This window comes from Trichoderma aggressivum (genome assembly GCF_033847375.1).
Source record: "Trichoderma aggressivum f. europaeum strain CBS 100526 chromosome Unknown scaffold_006, whole genome shotgun sequence".
NCBI lineage: Eukaryota > Fungi > Ascomycota > Sordariomycetes > Hypocreales > Hypocreaceae > Trichoderma > Trichoderma aggressivum.
In genome coordinates this window covers 1,039,120-1,058,179 of record NW_026946372.1, presented here as the reverse complement: position 1 = coordinate 1,058,179, position 19,060 = coordinate 1,039,120, and the positions used below count along the sequence as shown (strand labels likewise).

The following is a 19,060-nucleotide window of genomic DNA, read 5'->3' as shown; positions in this document are numbered from 1 at the left end:
CTCACATATACACAGCCTCCTTCTCCACACGGCTTTCAGAGGCATCCGCAATCTCGGTGTGAGCTGGCCTGCATGCATGAAGCTCCTAGATCCTTCGGCTCTACTTTCACAACTTCCGGTTCGTCTACTCCTCCAAGCACCTCAAGGAATAACACACACACCCCCTTGCTCTTGCTTAAGACAATGAAACACACATCCAGGCAGCTTCTAGCTCCCCGAGTGCAACCATCCTGGGGCAAGAATCTAGTGTCGTATCCCGAGAATGGCTTTCCTGACCAAGAAAAAAAACAAAGAAAGACAGCCAAGAAAGGAAAAAGAAGAAGAAAAAAAAAATTACGGGGCTCCTGTGTGGATTTACTTACATGGTATGCACCTAGTAAACAAGGGAAAAGATCCTTGTGCGGCTGATCGAAACCCAATGGGCAGGCTGGGCAGGCTGGGCAGGCTGGGGGGGGGGGGGGGGATGGGTGTCTGTGTTTCTGTGTACCTGTACTTGGGACCCCGGTCAAAGCCTCGCCTCGCGAGCGTCTCAGCCTGATTTTTTTCATATTTCGTACCTGTATCAACCTGCTGAGCGCCACGCAATTTCACTCAAGACAAATGTCTCTTGCGCGAAAAGCTCCGTTCGAGGCGGTGTGGGAGAACCGGGATATCGTATGCAAGTCCTCCGTCCAGCTCATCACATCTAACCAACTCGGCCTGAGATTCCAGCCCCCCTCCCCCTCTTATCCCGGCGATGAGATGATCGAGACGGCCATCGTGAAGCATGGCTTCTGGGCAAAGCCCACTTGGCGCCCCCTCTTGGTATTGTTCACTCGCACTCAGTGGTCGCCATGTGAGTGAACCGGCTGCCCTGCATATCTGTGTCGTATGAACGCTGAAGCGCGAGAGAGAATGCTCGGCTGGGGTCTCGGGCAGACAGAGCTCGATCCGCGTGCATGTTTGGGGGCGATGTAAAGGACGTGAGTATCGGCACGCCCAGCGAGTGGGTGTCCATGTATCCAGAAGTTGGGATAGTCGCCCATCCCCAGGGAATATGAGGTCAAGTTGGAAAGCCCAACTCTGCGAAAACGATACTTCTGACGCACTGGGAGGATTTAGTATCATAGCACAGGCTACAGGAGGCCAATGCTGTCTGCTGTCTGCTGTCTGCTGATATACGTGAAAGTTGAATGTTGACGTGGAAACTCAATACACATATGAACGAGATGTGGTGTTAGTCTACGTGGAACGATGATACAATGTTAACTTTGACGTCCAAATATAATAACATGTCTTTACGAAACTGTAACCGCGACGTGTAAGAACGGATTAACAAAAACAGGCTTCAAACACAATTTACATCGGTAAAATAGGAATTTAAATCTTCTCATGATATAATGTCGTATCCTCCATGGAACGTGTCTAGGGGAATATGTTCACAGAAGCTACATGTATTCGGAATGTGTTTGTGCAAATTTTCATTGAGCTATGAAGTCCTACTAAAAATCCAGAAAAGGACGAGCATGGTTATAACCAATGTCCTAGAAATAAGCGCCGTGATTCAAAGGCGCGTCAGAAATGAATGAAGGAAAGAAAAAATATCCAATTTATGTGATGCGTACTCCAGAACCACTATGTTCAGAACATGACCCAATAACCTCAAAGGCAATCCAATGCCTTCAGAAGAGCTTTGCGTGTATGATAAAGCTCCCAAACCATCCTTAATTTTGTGTTGATAGATCTGATCACATCTCGTCGGTGACAGGGTGAGGTAGATCATCAATGGCAGAGCAGATCCGCCTGTATTGCGTCGGCATCCAGTGGTCGTAGATGTTTCTGGTAAAGCGATACGCAGCCCACTTGTCGCCACAAGCAGGATCAGCAAAGTCAAACGAATGGAGAACCTTTTGGAAGTAGCTTGTGTACTCCCCGAGTATGACCGGGTAATGGGCAACAATCTGCACTTCGCGATGGCTGTGCGCAATGGAAAAGGCCAAGACCTGACGATCCAGTTCTGCTTCACGCTGAACGCCGCGGAAGAGCTCGACGACTCCATGCATGCCAATGGTCATGCTGTGTGTGTTCTGGCGCTGAGCCATGGAGAGCGACCCGATCTCACACGTAAAAAAAGGGAAGAACATGAAGGGTGTGCTCGCGACAGGAGATGAGTTGTCCGTACACCGGTCCTCGAAGAGTGTGTAAAGCTTCTGATAACGTTCCGTTGTAATGGCTTGACCCCGGAACCCAACTGCGTATGTAGGCTGCGGTTGGACGCGAAGAATCGGCTGAGAGTGAGCCCATATTTCGTTTGTAGATTCGTACATCAGATCCTTGTGGGTTTCGCCGCGCAAAGCAAGAAGTTCAGCTGACGGCGCAATCAGAGGAGTGATGTCGCGGAACACCATGGTCTCATTTCGATGTTGGATCATCGCGCACGTTGCGTGGATGATATCGTCGTCGAACAAGGACTTTTCAGGGAGCGGTTGTTCATCTTCAAGCAGCTTTTTACAGAAAGCCTCGCTTTCCTGGCGAAGACCCAGAGGATGCTCGTGCAAAAATGTTCCAAACCGCTGGAATTCATGTTCCCATGAGGGATCTCGGAATGGATCAGTCTTGTGCTCAATGGGCCACATGGACTTGGGCAGCGCATAGCATTCGCTATCGGCTTCAGAGACGGGGTACAAGTACAGAGGACGATCCGGAGAGCCTCTGCTAAGACCAGTCCTCCAAGAAGGATCAAATTCCGTGTCATCTTGGCTATCCGTCTCTCCGTTGGCCGCTTCTGGCTGAAGACTGGTTTGGCGGGTGCTTGGATTGCCGTTGCTGGCTCCTCGGACACTTGGTTCTCGAAGACTACTGTTCCAAGTGCTTGCACCATCATAGCTTGTTTCTCGAGTGTTTGTTTGTTCAATATAGGCGGCCAGCACTCGCCTTCGACGGGCCAATTCGCGAGAGCTGGCTTCTTTGGCCGCAGCCATGATGGCCCGAGTAGTCTCCTCATTGGTCAAGCCTTCGATCTCCCCACTAGACTCCGAAGAAGCCTCATCAAGAGTTGCCCCGGAAGGCTCGTCTTCAACGGTTGCTTCAACTGCCACTTCAGCAACAGCCTCGGCAGCTGCTTCAGCACCATCACGAGACTCCAAAGTCTGCCGCCGTTTCACACCACGCTCCTCGTTAGGAGGGTCGTCGGAGATGATTGGATTCTCGCGAATTCGCTTATTCATGCGTGCAAGTCCAGCCACAGTCTCTTCCTCGACTGGAGACAGCGAGGGTTGAGGCGAAGGGCTGGCAAGACGCTGCTCTTGCTGAGCTTCTTGCTGAGCTTCTTGCTGAGCTTCTTGCTGTTGAAGCTGCGTAGATTCCATTGTGACGAAAATGGCGAACTGATTGATAAGATTGTCCTTGGTAAAGGTTATATGAGTGAAATAAATTATGGAGAAGAAAGGCGATGAGCGTGGTGTGCAATGAGGAAGAAGGTGAGCAATTCTGGATCGAAGGGTAGAGCGAGTTAACTGAATTCCATGAGCTGGATAAAAGGCAAAAGGTCCGGAGGTGGGTAATAAGAAGAAGAGGAAAAGAAAACGAAATAGAAAAAGAAAAGAAAAAGCACTAGATAGGTAGGCAGGGGGGAGCCACTGGTGCCTCCGACAGATTTCGGTAATTCTCCAATTCTTGTTCTTGCTTTCTTCGATTCTATCATTTGTCTCTTTCCCAAGCCTCGATGAACACGTCTTAACACGTCGGCTCCGCACCTCGGCACCTCCGCGCCTTCTCGCTCCTGCCGCCTGCCAAGTACCAGTACTTGCGGTCTTATAGTCGTCCTCCCTTGCAATACCAAGTCCCAGGTACTTGGGAAGACGTAATGGGACAACTGTGTCTCAAGGCAGGTGCAGCGAGAGAGAAAGGATTGATGCAAGGAGGCGAGTTGGTTGGTTTTGGGGGCAGCAGCAGCTCCCGGCAAGTGTTATTGGCCTTTGGTGGGCGGGGCCGGATCTGGACCACTAGCCGTGCCGGGACCCACTCCGTCCCGTGCACAGGGTACTAGGTACTAAAGGTACCATGGACTGGCCAGGTACCACCAACCCAGCCAGGTACGAGTACTCGCACATCCGTGCCTCTCTCTCTGCTCCATATGGCGGGAAGAGTGCTGTAAATCAAGAGTCAAAAGAGTCAAGAACACAGCAGTCCCAGCACGCGCAGTCGAGGGTGAGAGGGGAACGAAAACACTCCCCCTACGGTGACCACTAAGACCAAGGCGATTGCAACCTGATGCTCTTCTCCCTTGCCTCGAGGCGACATGACTTGGGGGGCGTGCAGCAACCAATAAGGCAGCCACCTCCATCCATTCCAGCTCCCATGCCTCATTCACGAGTACAAGTAGGTACACCGATCACAGGGCAGGCATGAGGCGGCAGGTTAGTACCCCGTAAAGGCGACCTGCATTAGCCTGCCCCTCAGCGGAGTATCCAGGTAGGTACCTTGGTAGTACCTGTACTAAACTTAGGTACGGCACCTTATGTACCTAGCTTGTCGCTTTGCCCTCTTAGGCACCTCGCCAAAATAGGAACGCGAAAGCCGTGCAAGAAAAGGTAACGTAAAAGCATAAAAGAGGAGTGGCCGCGCATAACGAAGGAATACTCGTACAAGCCGCGTTGGCAAAAAACGACAACAAAAAAAAAAAAAACCAGGCTGTTCACTGCAGCAGTTGTGGGTGCATCGTCTGGGCTTGTGCGCCAATCATTCGTACCTACTCGTACAGCGGCTGCCTTTCATTGATGCCCTCTTTCTTGCTGGCACACGGCACGGCTAAAGCTCGTGTAAGTTGCATGTATGTACTATATGTACTATAAATGAACGCAAGAGAGCGCTAACGCACACGGCCCCGCACTGGGGAGCCAATCTGGTCTGCTTCCGTTGTCTTAGCAAGCATCCAGGCCGTCGGTTGATAAGCCTTGTCGGCTGGGGTTTTTAATACTTCAGGTGATTATGCCGGTCATGATTGGGTTGTTGTCTCTTTTCTCGCTCTCTGGATTAAACGCCCTCTTTCATTGGCTTAAAGGCTCTATTCTCGCTTTCGACTTCCTCTCCTGGACGCAGTATAAGCCTATCGGGATTGCTTTCAACATACTAGTACCTATGCAAAGCTCATATAGCTTCTATTCGCTCTCTTTAGATGAAGCAACTAAGCTATTTTATGAAAGGAATAGGAATTACTACCACGACTTGTGAAATACACACTTGCTCTTAGACCTTTTTATCCTAGCTCCCTTATCCCTTATCCCATGCCCAATGTCCCATATACCCCAGTCCCAGTGTCCCGACTTTACCAATTACCTGGAAGCTTGCCATTTCCCAAAATTTCCATCCCAAGAATCCCAATTCATGTTGTTGCCTGGCTTTTCTAATCAATCTATGTGCCATACCCGTAGTATGCCTTGACCGTTGCCACCCATACAAAAAACATGAAAGACAAAGAAAAGAAGGAAATGAAAGAGCACCACCGTCCTCTTTACACAAGTTTCTGCATGCTAGTCATTTCCTCATCGCCCCCTTCTAAGCGGTAGATGACAGGTTAGCTTTGAACAGAAAAGAAAATATTGTAGCACGCTGAAATGACGGGCTCACTCACCGTTGTCGTTGCTGACAACCCACTCCTTGACTCTGTCCATGTCCGAGATACGCACCACTCCTTTGGGCCTGCGCTTTTCCTGCTCAACTAGAGCGAGATGTGCGTCAATGTTGACCCACGGATGAGAGTAGATGTGCTTGCCAGAATCCTCCATTTCCGTGGCGGCCCACCGGAAGATGTCGCCGGTAGCCTGCTTGGATGCCGTGTAATCCATGCCGGGGTCTGGCTCGCCCCCGCGAGCTGGGGGCAAGTTGATGTGCGACTCAGCCTCAAACTGGGCCCATGAGGTAGTCAGAACACGTGGTTCATGGGTCAAGTCAACTCCATTGTCGAGAGTCCAAGTGAAGCCCGAATAGACCCATTCATGTCTCGGGCACTCCAAGTGCGGGCGCACCATGACTTCCACTTCTTCGGCGTCAATAGAGCCAAAGGGTCGGAAGGGAGTGGTTGGTAAGTGGCGGAAATGAACACCGCCCTTCCAGGTATTCCAATTCTCGTGGCGAAGCCGCCACAGGTCCTCGCGAGATATACGATTCCCCTGCAAATAGGGGCCAGTTCCGGCAAGATCCATGAATGACTGAGGACTCTTTGTCCAGACAGAGACTTCAGGAACGTGTTTTGCGGGCAACGCAGTGTGCAAGGTCTCAAGGTAGGGAATGATGGATTGGATGACGTCTGTAGTGCCACAGGCCACTAGGCCATACCATAAAGCAGAAACGCCAGGCCTTCTCTGAGCAAGGACATGACCCAGCGTCTCAAGCCGATGTCCATCAATCAAGGGCTTGATAACATCAATGATTGCGTTGCACCAGGGACTGGCCAAGTTGCAGTCGATTTCAGGTTCCCAAAAGACAGACCAAAGAGCCGAGGCCATGAAAGTAGGGTTGGAGCTGAGAACAATGTAGTAAGACAGGTTGCGATACTCTTGGTCAATGATTGAAGCGGGTATAGACACAACCTCTTTCCTGGTAAGATACGGCTCTGGTATCTGTATGGTTGAGGACATGTTATCGTGAAGTGGAATGGTCAGTGCCATTGCAAGTCCGAGCGACACCTGGTTCTCCAAGTTGAACCTGGCAGCAAACCGAGAAAGGAATGCAAGCGCCTCGCGGCTGGAGGGAGGATTGACCTTGGTCGACGGCAACACGTTGCGTTCGTTCAGGATAATAAACTTGAACCGGTCTCCAAGCGTCACGGCCCATACCGGCTGCGAAGAATAAGCCGCTTTCCATCCTTGACCAGGATGGACAAGGGATGACCACCAGCGGTATTCTTCATCGCTAGAGTCTCCAAGGTCTATGAAGAAGGCACCGCCTTCATAGGTTCCATTGCCCCATTGCTTGTATGGGTCTTCATAGACTATGGGTATCTGCTGCTGCTCGAGTAAAAACGCACTTAGGATATAGGCCCAAGCGAGGAACATGAAAGCGAGACCGTTGGACTCGCTGTCTGAAAACTTGAAGCCGCTGTGCTTTGATATCTCACAGAGCGTCGCCTTGAGCTTCATCAAGTCCCATCGTCGCCTCACGCCATGGCGAATACCGTGAATCGCGTTGAAGAGGGCTTCCTCGGGGTCCCCTGCTGCTTTATACCATTTGGCATATCCTGCGAGCTCGGTGGTCCCCTCCATTTCGTCGGGGAGCTTTGGCCCGTACTTGGCCACGCTGATCAGGTTGACCGTGTTTTGATTGAATGACATGGAGGAAGCATTTTCCACAAGATGCTGCCAAGTTCTTTTGCTAAACTCGGACGCAGAGGCCGCATGGTCTGCCGATGGGATGACCTTGTCAAAGGGGGAGTTGACCGAGCCAACGCTGGTAATGGGGGTAAGGGGGAGACTGCCGGAAGAAGACATTTTGATGAGAAGGTATTTGTCTGATTGTTCTTTGAAAAAGGTAAAGACAAGTTTGTGAGTTGAGTTTGGCTGTGGTATAAGCGGCACGAAGAGTGTCAATGAATTATCGAGCTTGAAAGCGTGTAACAAGAGTTTGAAGACGTAAAACCGAAATGTTTGTAGGACCAAGTTGGTTACCCAGAAAAGAACGAACCCTCTGCCCTTTAAATACCGATTCACGTCTATGGAGTCTGCCACCGTGATGGACCAAAAGCACACATACACTGGCCTCCGTCTCGGCCATGTATTGGATCAATATACGCCACGAGCCCCATTGTCACAGGAGTATTGACGTGGCACAAATCATATGGCGCTGCCTTGGCAATCCAGCTGAAACGATCAGCATGCGAGACTGGTCTAGGTCTTCCCCCTCGCGTTCCGGGCCACAAGCCTCTGTCTGTCTCTGTCCATACCTCGCTTCTGGAGTCCTTGTCGAGCCGTCTTTCCCTTGTTCATACTGTGTCTATCTTCGGCCACACTCTTACTAAGATGACTCTGAAATCGTGGGGTGGGTGTGCGTGTGATACCTGCTTGACGACCAGGGCCCTGGTAACGCCTGGCTGTCAAAAAAAAAAAAAAAAAAAGCACAGCCGTGGTACCTTGTCCCAACCCGTTTGATCCTTTAGATCTATACCTGGGAAAATTGAGCTGAATAGGTACTTGCCTCCCTCTCTTTCCCCTCACATGTGCTGACGCATATCATAGCGCTGTGCTTGCACTATTACTCCGTAACTGGGGTCTAGAACTCGATTTTCTGCGAGAGGTGCAGCTTGCATGAATTGGACACCACAATACGGAGCAGAGAAGGCCTGTCTCGCGTGGACATGTAATGACACACTCTAGATACCTCTGTGTGTATCAGCAGGTATTCGCAAGTAGGTGTGCTCCGCATCCGCGTCCGCCTTGCATCAGACATGTGGTAGTACTACCACACCCTCGAGTTGTCTTTTTGAACAGGCTAGACATGGAGCCGCGCTAGTTCTGGTTCGGCACATTCAAAGCCCGAGATCAGCGATTGTGAAGCTCCCTCAACTGAAGGACGGTCGACGTACCTTGTACTCGTATGCTGGAAATAGATGCCATGCCATGCCATGCCATATCTTAGGAGATTTATGCAGCCTTGGCGGAGCTCTCCTACTTGTACGGGTTCCAGTGGTTGTGGTTCCCCTAGATGCACACCACCCTCCCCAGACTCCATGTTTGGTAGCACCACCCACCAAAGCAAGCAATAGAATGTTAGCCACTCATCTGCCATCCCACAGGCCTTGGTTGCATAGCGGTTCTCTCCCTCGACAGCCAACCATATGCCAATTTGGGGCTGATTGGTAGTTGATGGAGGCCAAACACCAGTAGGCGCCCCGCGTCCCAGTCTCTCGCTGTATGTGCCGCGCCGTATACGAGTACAGCATCTCTCGGAGTGAATATTAACCTCGCGGTTAGCTCCCCCTAGCAAGTACGGTATCTTGGTGTACCCACTGATCCACGAGGCGATCGGCCGTAGAAAAAAACTTGTGAGATTCCCGGCATTAAGATGCCTCCACAGTAAGGCTCGCCCAGAAAGATTCCTAGTACCAAATGGGAAGAACAAGCATAAGACCATCTCTCCGACTACAGTAGTATCCCATGCCGCTAAAACAAGACCAAAGGTGTGTGCTGCTCGCGAACTTACTTGTAGGTCGGAGGGCGAGCCGAGTAATGCCGGGGATCTTAAGCCGAGCCTGACTGGGAGTGTGAGTGCTGGGGGAGGGTCCCCGGTGAGGCGCCGAATGCCTCTCCGGTCTCAATCCTGGTCGGTCCTTTGGTAGCTGCTTTTTCTTTTTTCTTTTTTTTTCCCCTTTTTTCTTGTCTCGCCCACTCATAATGGTACGATGTGTGGCTGGGCAGAATTGAAGCTGCATATCACACACTTCCTGAGGGGTTCCGGCAAATCAGGCTGTGCAGGCAGCAGAGCCCTGACTGGCTCCGGGGGAATTGGTGAGGTCTCCGGACACGTGTAATGCTGCCCGTCGTTCTCAACGGAGCAGGGCGCATCCCACGAGCAGCTCGGTTGCGTCCAAGGGCCATAAAGCAACATCGAGCAGCGTCTTGTATTGGTGCCGCTGGGGGTTCCCACTCACCGCCCTGTCCTGCGGCTGGCTGGATTTTCCATCCATGGGTGCTTTGCCCGGGCTCATCTCCACCATATTCATGCATTTCCATGCAAAGCGTTTGTGATAAGAGCTCGAATAGGCCAATTTAGACGACTCGGTCAAGAACACGAGGACCACATGCTGCAGGGAGAGTCGAATCCTCCAAGACGCCGTCGCATACCGTGGCGGCTAAGTACTAGTTTGTGCACTTTGCACTTGTGTGAAACGCCGATGACATGGCAGTAACGGTAGATGTCTGCTTTTACTCGCCTCCAACGAGGCGTTCTCATTTCCAGGAGTTCACAACCCCTGTCGTATGCCGCCTTGTTTGCATTTCGGTGGCGTGCTAGTGCTTGTGGTAACCACGTTGAACCAGACGTCACCCTGGCCTGTCTCAGTTGACCATTTCCACAGACTTTGTCCTCTGCACTGGGAGAGGCTCGTTTCCCGTCGTGCTGCTATAATTATAATGAGTGGCGTTTTTTCATGTCTGTGTGAATGCTTGCCAGCCGTGTGTGAGAGCAGTCCAGGCCACTGTGGGTAGTTGAAATGAACTTACGTTTCCCAGAGTGAGACTGGATGATCTGCAGCCTAGGAAACTCGGGCTCTCCCTTCCGCTGTGACTATGACCCCATCGGTATTATGTGAGCTGAACCAGAATGACATGATTCTTTGATTGTACTGTAGACAGAGCTGGCTCGGAGTATTTGCCTTGTACGGGCAGTATGATAGATCATCTGCTCGGCTCAAAGGCTCCGGCATTGGCAGCCCATCATCACGCATTAGAGAGGGAAATGGATACTGTTGTACGAGTATACCAGCGAATTCCGGTTCGTCCCATCCTGTTCCGTGAGTATCTATATGAATTTGGTCTTGAAGCGGAACTGCCTCGTCTCACGCTTGGTGTTGGGCATCCGTTCCCGTGTTGGTGGTAAAGTCCGTTCTCGTCAACGATGTTGTTCTCTCAGCACGCTTGCAGCCCACCATCATCTTGGACCTTGTCATTCTTCGTTATTCCCAGCTCTGTGAACCCCGAACCTCTGCAATCATCTTCTCTGAGTAGTAAATCATCTTTGGATGAAATCAGAGAGCCGCACAAAGGAGATTTTTCTGCGCAAAAAACAACATGGAAGAGACATTCGAGTATATGGTGAGGATCGAATCTGGAATCCCCTCGTTATGCACCTCGTAAAGCTGTCTCCGAATAGGTGGTACCTGAGGCTGAGTTTGGGAGGTGCGTGTAGCTTTGTACCTGAGTCCCGAAGAATATCCGGGATTTTGACGAGTTCTTACCGCACCACCCACCGAGGCAAGTACGTCACCGCACAGCCACAGCCTTGTTGCCCGCTACCGTCAAAACACATCCGGATAGCTGTTTGGGACAGGATTGCGCAAGCTTCAACATCACCAGCTCGCATCTTGTGATTCGTTTCCATGACACCCACGTAACTGCCTACTCTTCTCCCTACTTCGCCCTTCTTATCCTCAGCTCCCTGCCCGAGCCGCTGCCTGGAGCGCACGTGTGACGAATCCTCTTCCCCGCGAGACTCAAAATCCACGCATCGCGACACTTCCGTCTTCGTCGAATTCAGTCCCGACTCTTGATACAGCTTCTCCGTGTCAATCAGCAGCTATGGAACTCTCTGATATCTTGTATGTCTCTTGCCTATCAGCATGGCTCGGGCGATGCAATTGAGCCCTTGTCACTAACATTTGCGCCTTGATGCGCCGCAGCCGCATTGTGAACCTGGCCGTGGCGGGCATCACCGTTCTGGGAGGCGTTTTCCACATCTTCCCATTTGGCCCGTAGGTTCCCCCGAAAAGAAAACAACGTCTGAGTCTCTATCATTTGAATGCAATGGGAAATGCTGTCATGTTATGATGACGCTGCGTTTAATGACCCTTTTGGCTTGCGGGGCTGATATGTGATCGACGACGCTGATTGTTACTCAAATTTTAGCCAAAACTTCATCATTGGTCTCTATATGATTGTATTTGGTCTCTCTATCGCACTTCTGGGTATGTCCCTGGCTTGTACCCCGCATTACTTTGGAAGTAGGATGGTACTAACCAAGACTTCAGAGTTCCAAATCCCCCCGCAGGTTTCAAGATACGCCAACTTCCTCTTTTCCTTTATTGGCCGTGGTATCTGTATGTTTGAGTGTCCAGTTTCTTTTTTGGGGGAGGAGAGCTGTTCTGACAAATTTGATAGTCTATATCCTTCTCGGAGGCCTTCTTCTTGGCGAACACCTCATTAGCAACATTGCTGGTGGTGCTGTTGGTATCATCGGTATCGGCTACGTCGCCCTCGAGTTCATTCCCTCGATCGAACCCCCGAGCAACATGCGAGAGGCTGACGTCGGCTGGGGTGCCGAGCAAGTCTAAACAGGCATTACTGGCAAGACTAAGCAATGAGGAGCATGACCCTCTCACTTGCGCGAGATTACAGGTCATATAGCAGATACACAGGGATTGCTTTCTTCTTTCCACGTGTTGTAATAACACGCGGTTCAGATAAGCTCCTCCTAAGGATCATTACGGAGATAGAGTCGGTGGCGTGAGAATGGAAGGTTTCGGGAGGTTCATATGTGTTACACTGCAAGTCAAGGGTTATGGTTTCAGCCGGATCCAAGTATTAGCATACGGTAGTTTTATAGGCTGTTAATGTCGATAGCACGAAACAAAATACAATACATGATATGACAAGGTTTCGATTCAAGTTTGTTCCAAATTCGTAACTGATAGTACATTTGGGCTCAGAGCCCTTTCCATTTTGTTTCCTTGGTTTTTCTTTTTTTGTTTACTGCTTCTTCCACTGTCCCGCATCCTCCACTCCCTTGGAAACACTTTCCAAGCCTCCCTCTAGCCCCGTTCCAATGGAGCTCACAGCATCTCCTACAGGACGACCAGTCTCTCCGGTGACGTTGTTGACAGTGCCTCCAAGGCCTCGGGTTGCCGCACCAGCAACTCCTCCGACAGTGCGGCCCAAGCCGCCGACTGTGTTGCCTAGGATGCCCGTAACGGATTGGGCAGTGCCAGTGACTGTGTCAGTCAAGTTGCCGGTATCGGTCTTCTTATCTTCGGAAGACATGTTGTATGTTGTTGTGTTGTTGGTTGGTATATGTGGTTGTGTTATGTGAATGTAGTTGGAGTATAGGATACTTTCTTCTTGAGATGAAGTGTAACGAGTAAAGAGAACATTCCAAGAATTCCAAGGATGAAGCGAGGGTATACCAGATATATATAATAGAAAACACTGGCGATCGGCATCGTGGCGCATGACGTCAAGGCAACGTGGAAGAACAACACCCGCCATTTGCCTTTACGCACCATCAGCTATTCATGACGTTTTTAGCGCGTGTGCCATCAGGATTTCTGGAAGACATGCCGAGAGCTGTTTATTGGATGCGAAGCTGAGGATTGTTTGTTGGGGTATTTGCCATCGGCTGTGCCTAGGTACATGGATTGTGATGGAGCGTTATATGGGTAATGAATCAAATGTAATCAGATTATGATATAGGTGAAATGGCAATTATACACTGTTACCAGTATCTAGCGAATACCTGGCAGATACCTACATGTACAGGTAATGTAATGATCCATAAGGTACTAATTGATCGTCGTTGTAATCCTCCTCTTACCTAAACTACCCAGTACCTACCTATTAAGCATGTTGCACTCCAGTATTTCCCCAAGAATTCATGCTGTCAATCTCCCAAGAAGAAAAAAACACATCGACAACAGATGAAAACAAAATTTGTACAATTCTATTTGCATGTGATTGAGCATCAACATCTGCATGTGAATGTGGCAACATCTCTGGATACGGAATCGTCAGCTAAGCTGCCACGCTATATCCGACATTAAACTTTGCCCCAACAAATCTATCTCGATGGCAATCTAGATTTATCATCTGGAGACATATCGAGCTTGATAATGTTTTTTTGACATGTGATGACTGTTTTTACAGCCATCAAGGTCAGATTACCATTGTCCTGCATGTGCTATGTGTAGATTCACGGATGCTTCACGATCCTTGGAGCAGTCACTTGACAGATTTTTTTTTTCACCCAAACTATACGAGGCACCATCGAAGCTCAAGATTTAGAGTGGCAATATCACGAGTATCATCGAGTTCCTTGTATGCTCTTTCACATGCTTTTTGATATCGTAGAAGGACATCTCCGAATATCTAGCGCAAAGCAAGTCTGTCTTTCATTGTATTCTCATAAATCGGCAAACAAGTCTAACTCTTGATTTAGCGTCTAAGGCTTGCAACGGTGCATGTAACGAGGATACAAGCAGCAATCTCTAACAGTATGCTGCTTGCAAAGCCAGGCAAGGAATCGCTCCAGTCCCAGACCGTAGCCTCCGTGAGGAGAGCTTCCATACCTGGAAAAGAAAAAATGTCATTAGCCAATGAACGGATGGAGTTTCAAAACGAGGACTTGTCATCAACTTACTTTCTCTGATCAGTGTACCAGTAGTAGGCCTCGGGCTCAATGCCCTCGCGCTTGTACGCCGCCATCAACTCCTCGTAGTCGTCCATTCTCATCGATCCACCGACAATCTCTCCAACACCGGGCATCAAGCAGTCAACACTCTCGGTGACGCGAAGATCATCCTGATCTTTTGACATGTAGAATGATTTGATCTCAGCCGGGAAGTGCGTCAGGAAGATGGGTTTGTTGATGATGTCCGTCATGCGACGCTCAGCGGCTTCGGCAATATCGTCACCAAAGGCATGGGGCTTGCCCTCCTCGTTGGGAATATCGTGCTCAACAAGCCAATCGATTGCCTCCGAGTACTTCATGCGCATAAAAGGCCTCTCGGGAAGTTTGAACTCGGGGTTCATGGCCTTGATCTTTTCAGCAACGACGGGGTCCTCCATGACCAATTCGAGCACACGGCACATGATTTGCTCAATGTGTGCCAATAGGTCGTCAAAGGTGATGAAGTCAAGCTCAGCCTCAACGTGCGTGAACTCGGACAAGTGTCGTCGGGTCAGAGACTTTTCAGCTCGGAAAGACTTCTCGATACAGTAAACGTGACCCATTGAAGGCAGGCAGGTCTCCAGGTACAACTGAGAAGATTGTGTGAGGTAGGCGTCCTCGCCATAGTAGTCAAACTTGAACAGCGTAGCGCCACCTTCGACCTGTGTCTGGACGAGGGCGGGAGGGCTGACTTTGCGGAACCTCAGCTCCTTGTAGGCCTGGTTGAAGGCCCACTCGACGGCATCGCGGACAATCATGACGCCCGAAGCGACTTCACCACGAAGTGTAAGGTGTCGTTGGTCGAGAAGCATGGCCTGCTCGGCGTCTGCCTGAACTCTGTTGGTGATGGCATCGTCACCACCGGGGGCCTTCCAGTGCTTGGGAATCTTGAAGAAGTCGGCGTGTAGTTCGCGGTTGAGAGGAGCCCGGGCACCGGCAGGGACTTCTCGCATCTCTCCCAGAATTTCCATTGAGGTTTCACGGGTGAGGGTAACAGCATCGTAGGTCTTTGCCAGCTGGCCGGAGATGACCACCTGCATAAAGCCATAGCCGTCTCTCAGTGTTACAAACATGACATCCTTTTGCTTGCGCTCTCGATGCACGCGACCAAAGACGCGTACTCGAGTACCTTTGCTCTCAGGGTCATCCACCTTGCGGAGCTTGATGTGATCGCCAACCTCGTCGAGCCCAATTCGAACCGCAGCAGGAAGACTGGGGTCCTCAGTGATGACAATGGCCTTGGCGGCTTCCAAGGCCTTGGCTCGCTCCTCTTCCTCCTTCTTGCGCCTGACAACCAGCTCCTGTTCCTTGGCGGCCTTCTTCTTCTGCACGTCGAAGAAGTTGACTGCCTTCTTCAAGGCAGCCTTTGCGACGGGTTTCCACTCCTTTGCGGCCTCATCTTCGGCTTGCGACTTGCGGGTCAGATATTGGGCTTCAGCGGGACGCTGGAGATAGGCGAACTGCAGCGTCTTGTAGGGGGACTCCTCGGTGCCGGCCTGGGGAACCTCGTCCTTGCCAATGTCTTCGTCAATGTAAATTGTCGCCATCTTGGGCTGTCGCTCGTGATCCTGACGGATTTCTTTTGCAGCGATTTCAGGCCCAAAGGGTGCGGGGCGGACGTGTGATCTTGTAGTTGAGTCACAAAGAAATTGGGAGCAAAGACGCATTGACCCTTATCTTTTCTTATCACCCCGCCGGAAGTCGCTCTGGAGGCTGTTTTTGCTATTTGCCCGATGTTGACCCGGAGACCCTTACTGGAAGGAGAAGGATCGTATAATAAAGCACGGTGTTTCGACCCCAAATCTTTATCAGGGAGGTGTCAAGGCTCATTCAGGTGGATTTTGTTGGCATACGTTTTCTTTTCAGTAGATAATTTGCATAAATTGCCGACAGCTACCGTATCTGAAAACATACACAAGGCGGTGTCCAAGGTGGGATCGAATACGAACAGTGTTTCTTCCAACCGGTATCTTCAAATGCCCTCCAGGAAGCGTCTTGTTTGGTCTTGATTAAGAATCAATTTCAAATCAGATTATCAGTCAGACCTTTTAGTGCGTGTATGTATCAAATTGTTTCATCAAAGATATATATATCATATCAATGCTGGAACCTGAAGCTGCCAGGCCAGAGCCCGTAGAATTGACAAGGCAAATCAAATCGAAGTAACACATATCGCTATCCAATGTTGAACTCGCTAGCTCCAGTCGTGAGCATCCTACTCTTACGCATAAGCATGGCTCTCGCCGGCTTTGCCTGATCCTGCTTGTCGCTGTCGCTGTCATCATCGTCATCTTTCTTGGCTCCTTTGACGCCCTTGGCTGTCCTCTTCCCTGCCTCCTTGCCACCCTTTTGTGCCTTTCGGTCGAGACCAGCGCCAATTCCTCCTGGCGGGTCACGCAATCCATAGGCTTTTGCAACATGTCCTAGATGCAGCTGAGTGATATCGAAATGAACACGCTCTTCTCGGGTATGTGTCGCATAGGCTCTGATGTGCGACTTGAAACCGTTCCTCGCCAGTTCGAGTCGTTTGCTATCGATGAGGAGTCGCTGCTCCAAGTGAAGTTGTAAAGTTTCCGCTTTATCGTGATAAGATTTCCCATCTTCTGGTTTAGCTGTTGTTTCCACGGGGAATTCCAGTTTGGTCATCAGGCCCTTTTGTAGCACAGATTCATATGATAGAGGGGACGGCGAGCCAGAAGCTTTGAGGAGCTCAATGTAGCCCTCCTCCGTGCCGGGAAGGAGGAATATGACCGCGTCACCAGAGCGTCCAGCTCGCGCTGTTCGTCCAATTCGGTGAATGTGATCGGCAAAGCTGAAAGCAGGGTCATATTCAATTACCAGATCAACCGAAGGAATATCTAGACCACGAGACGAGACATCTGTTGTAATGAGAAGAGAGGGGGACTTGCAGGCCGAGAACGATTTCAGTGTTGCCGTTCGTACTGGCTGTGAAAGGGAGCCATGCATCCTGTGCAGCACTACTTCGGGGCTTGCAAGAGATGTGATGTACGCCGCCTTTGCAACGGTCTTGGAGGTATTTTCCGCGTCTTTTGTTGCCGGCTGAGGCACCTCGCCGCTTTCGGGGATTTTGAGAAGTTCGTAATGGAAGTCGACTGTATCAGCGCAGGACATGAAGATAATGGCCTTCATTGTGTGACCGCGGCGAGAGAAGACAGATTTGAGATAGGCCATAAGCGTTACCAGTCTCAACTTGGCGGGTACAATGATGTGCGACTGGTGCAGTTGTGCTGGAGCCTTGTGAACAGCCTGCTCGTCCTTGTTTTCGGCCGCAGTCCCGGCACCCTTTTCAGCAGCTAAAAAGGTGGCATCAGCAAGACTCATCTCGCCAAGCTTCTGTACATTCATCTTCATTGTAGCAGAGCATAGAACGGTGACTCTTCGATCCGGAAGCGGGTCGAGAGACACTCCAGAAGAGAGAGTTTTGGACAATTCCACCTGCTTAAGAGCATTGATGGCTTTCCTCAGATCTTCTTCGAAACCCAAATCCATCAGTCGATCGCCTTCATCTAGAATAAGCCACCTTACGGTGCCCAAGTTAAGAGCCTTGGTATTATCGATGTGGTCGGCCAATCTTCCCGGAGTTGCCACCAAGAAGCTGATGCCTTTCCGAAGCCGGGCTTTCTCCGCCTTCTTTGACTCTCCTCCGGTAATGGCGGTAGAAACCAGCCATGGAAACGGCCTGATGAGCTGTTCTAGAACTGTATGTGTTTGTTTGGCAAGCTCGCGAGTGGGCGCGACTATGATGGCGAAAATGCCCGAGTCTCGATGAATCTGCTGTTCGCCGCGTCCGCTGAGGAGGAGAACTCGATGCAATATAGGAAGAAGGTAGGCAAACGTCTTTCCCGAGCCCGTTTCAGCTTGGACAAATGCATCTGAGCTGCTAGACAGCATGTGAGGAATGACTTTTTGCTGAATTGCCGTTGGTCGCTCAAGATTCATCTTGCCAAGTGCCTCAACAAGTCGAGAAGATATCGTCAGGGATCCGAAATTAGCCACTGTAAGAAGCGGTGCGTTTGTTGGCTCTGGTTCCTTCCACTCGGTCTCGTCATCAAATGTCGTCTTCTGCTCTGGGTTGAACGAAAACAAGCGAGAAACGACCTGGCGCGACCCTTTCCCGGGGCCTTTATTTTGTCCAGGGGCGTGGCCGTGATCTGCCGTTTTCTTCCGTTGAAAGTCTGTGCGACTTTCTGAATCGCCTTCTGTGCGTCTCCCCGGCCCATGGCCATCAACTCTCTGCCTCTTTGCCGATCGCTGGTCATCGTCAAGACCTGATCTCTCGACTGCTGGGCGTGACCCAAGCTTTGCGCTCTTCTGTGCCCGCTTCCTGTCCCTCCAGCTTCCACCGGTGAATTTGACCTGCGGCTTGAGCGGCCCACTGCCCAGCTCAAAATTCATCAACATTCCATCGTCAGCCATGGTGGGAGTGGCCTCGTCTCTCGGGTGGTTGTTCGGTGGGGCTTCGACTTTGAAATGTTCGTCTCCAGAAAAAAAAAGAGGCAATTGGTTTTTTTGCTTTGGAAAAAGTCTTATCGATAACAGTCGATAATGCGGCTAGATATCTACGATAAGATATGCATGGGTCTTTGTGGCACAAGTAAAAGCTGCGCCAAGAATACAGGTAAGTACGAGAGCTTAATGACCAACACACTGTAAACCGAACGGTCTATGTGGTTATGTGATGAGTGGGTTAGGCGAATAAGGGGGCGTATTTTAAGTCCTTTTAGCGCTATGGGTTACCGGTTTATCCATTAGTAAAACAAGCTGCAGTCTCCCCTAGATCAAGTTACTAGTAGACAGGATTTTCTCAAGATGCAGTATTAGAAACCTTGAGTAGAAGGTAGTCGGACATTTCGCACGGAATCTCATCAAATCATATTCGTTTTGTAGTTACTCGTCTAGCTCAGGCGAAACC

The 19,060-nt window shown here is 50.4% G+C and overlaps 7 protein-coding genes across 7 annotated transcripts; 2 read left to right on the top strand and 5 right to left on the bottom strand.

The window, feature by feature from the left end:
* Window positions 1-600: 600 nt before the first annotated feature.
* Triagg1_2559 (uncharacterized protein) lies at window positions 601-1,040 on the top strand (the record flags this gene model as incomplete). The annotated part of the gene is made up of 2 exons (XM_062896754.1): window positions 601-835; window positions 919-1,040. 2 exons carry the CDS (start codon window positions 601-603, stop codon window positions 1,038-1,040), a joined length of 357 nt encoding a protein of 118 aa, XP_062758771.1.
* A 687-nt stretch (window positions 1,041-1,727) lies between these two features.
* Window positions 1,728-3,347, bottom strand: Triagg1_2558 (uncharacterized protein; the record flags this gene model as incomplete). The annotated part of the gene is made up of 1 exon (XM_062896752.1): window positions 1,728-3,347. The coding sequence occupies one exon, from the start codon at window positions 3,345-3,347 to the stop codon at window positions 1,728-1,730; it is 1,620 nt and encodes a 539-aa protein (XP_062758770.1).
* Window positions 3,348-5,603: 2,256 nt separating this feature from the next.
* On the bottom strand, window positions 5,604-7,466 carry Triagg1_2557 (uncharacterized protein; the record flags this gene model as incomplete). The annotated part of the gene is made up of 1 exon (XM_062896751.1): window positions 5,604-7,466. One exon carries the CDS (start codon window positions 7,464-7,466, stop codon window positions 5,604-5,606), a length of 1,863 nt encoding a protein of 620 aa, XP_062758769.1.
* Window positions 7,467-11,267: 3,801 nt separating this feature from the next.
* Triagg1_2556 (uncharacterized protein) lies at window positions 11,268-12,019 on the top strand (the record flags this gene model as incomplete). The annotated part of the gene is made up of 5 exons (XM_062896750.1): window positions 11,268-11,287; window positions 11,369-11,440; window positions 11,595-11,653; window positions 11,717-11,785; window positions 11,847-12,019. The coding sequence occupies 5 exons, from the start codon at window positions 11,268-11,270 to the stop codon at window positions 12,017-12,019; spliced, it is 393 nt and encodes a 130-aa protein (XP_062758768.1).
* Window positions 12,020-12,434: 415 nt separating this feature from the next.
* Window positions 12,435-12,725, bottom strand: Triagg1_2555 (uncharacterized protein; the record flags this gene model as incomplete). Its single annotated transcript, XM_062896749.1, has 1 exon — window positions 12,435-12,725. One exon carries the CDS (start codon window positions 12,723-12,725, stop codon window positions 12,435-12,437), a length of 291 nt encoding a protein of 96 aa, XP_062758767.1.
* A 1,368-nt stretch (window positions 12,726-14,093) lies between these two features.
* Window positions 14,094-15,674, bottom strand: Triagg1_2554 (uncharacterized protein; the record flags this gene model as incomplete). Its single annotated transcript, XM_062896748.1, has 1 exon — window positions 14,094-15,674. One exon carries the CDS (start codon window positions 15,672-15,674, stop codon window positions 14,094-14,096), a length of 1,581 nt encoding a protein of 526 aa, XP_062758766.1.
* Window positions 15,675-16,302: 628 nt separating this feature from the next.
* On the bottom strand, window positions 16,303-18,564 carry Triagg1_2553 (uncharacterized protein; the record flags this gene model as incomplete). Its single annotated transcript, XM_062896747.1, has 1 exon — window positions 16,303-18,564. The coding sequence occupies one exon, from the start codon at window positions 18,562-18,564 to the stop codon at window positions 16,303-16,305; it is 2,262 nt and encodes a 753-aa protein (XP_062758765.1).
* Window positions 18,565-19,060: the final 496 nt, after the last annotated feature.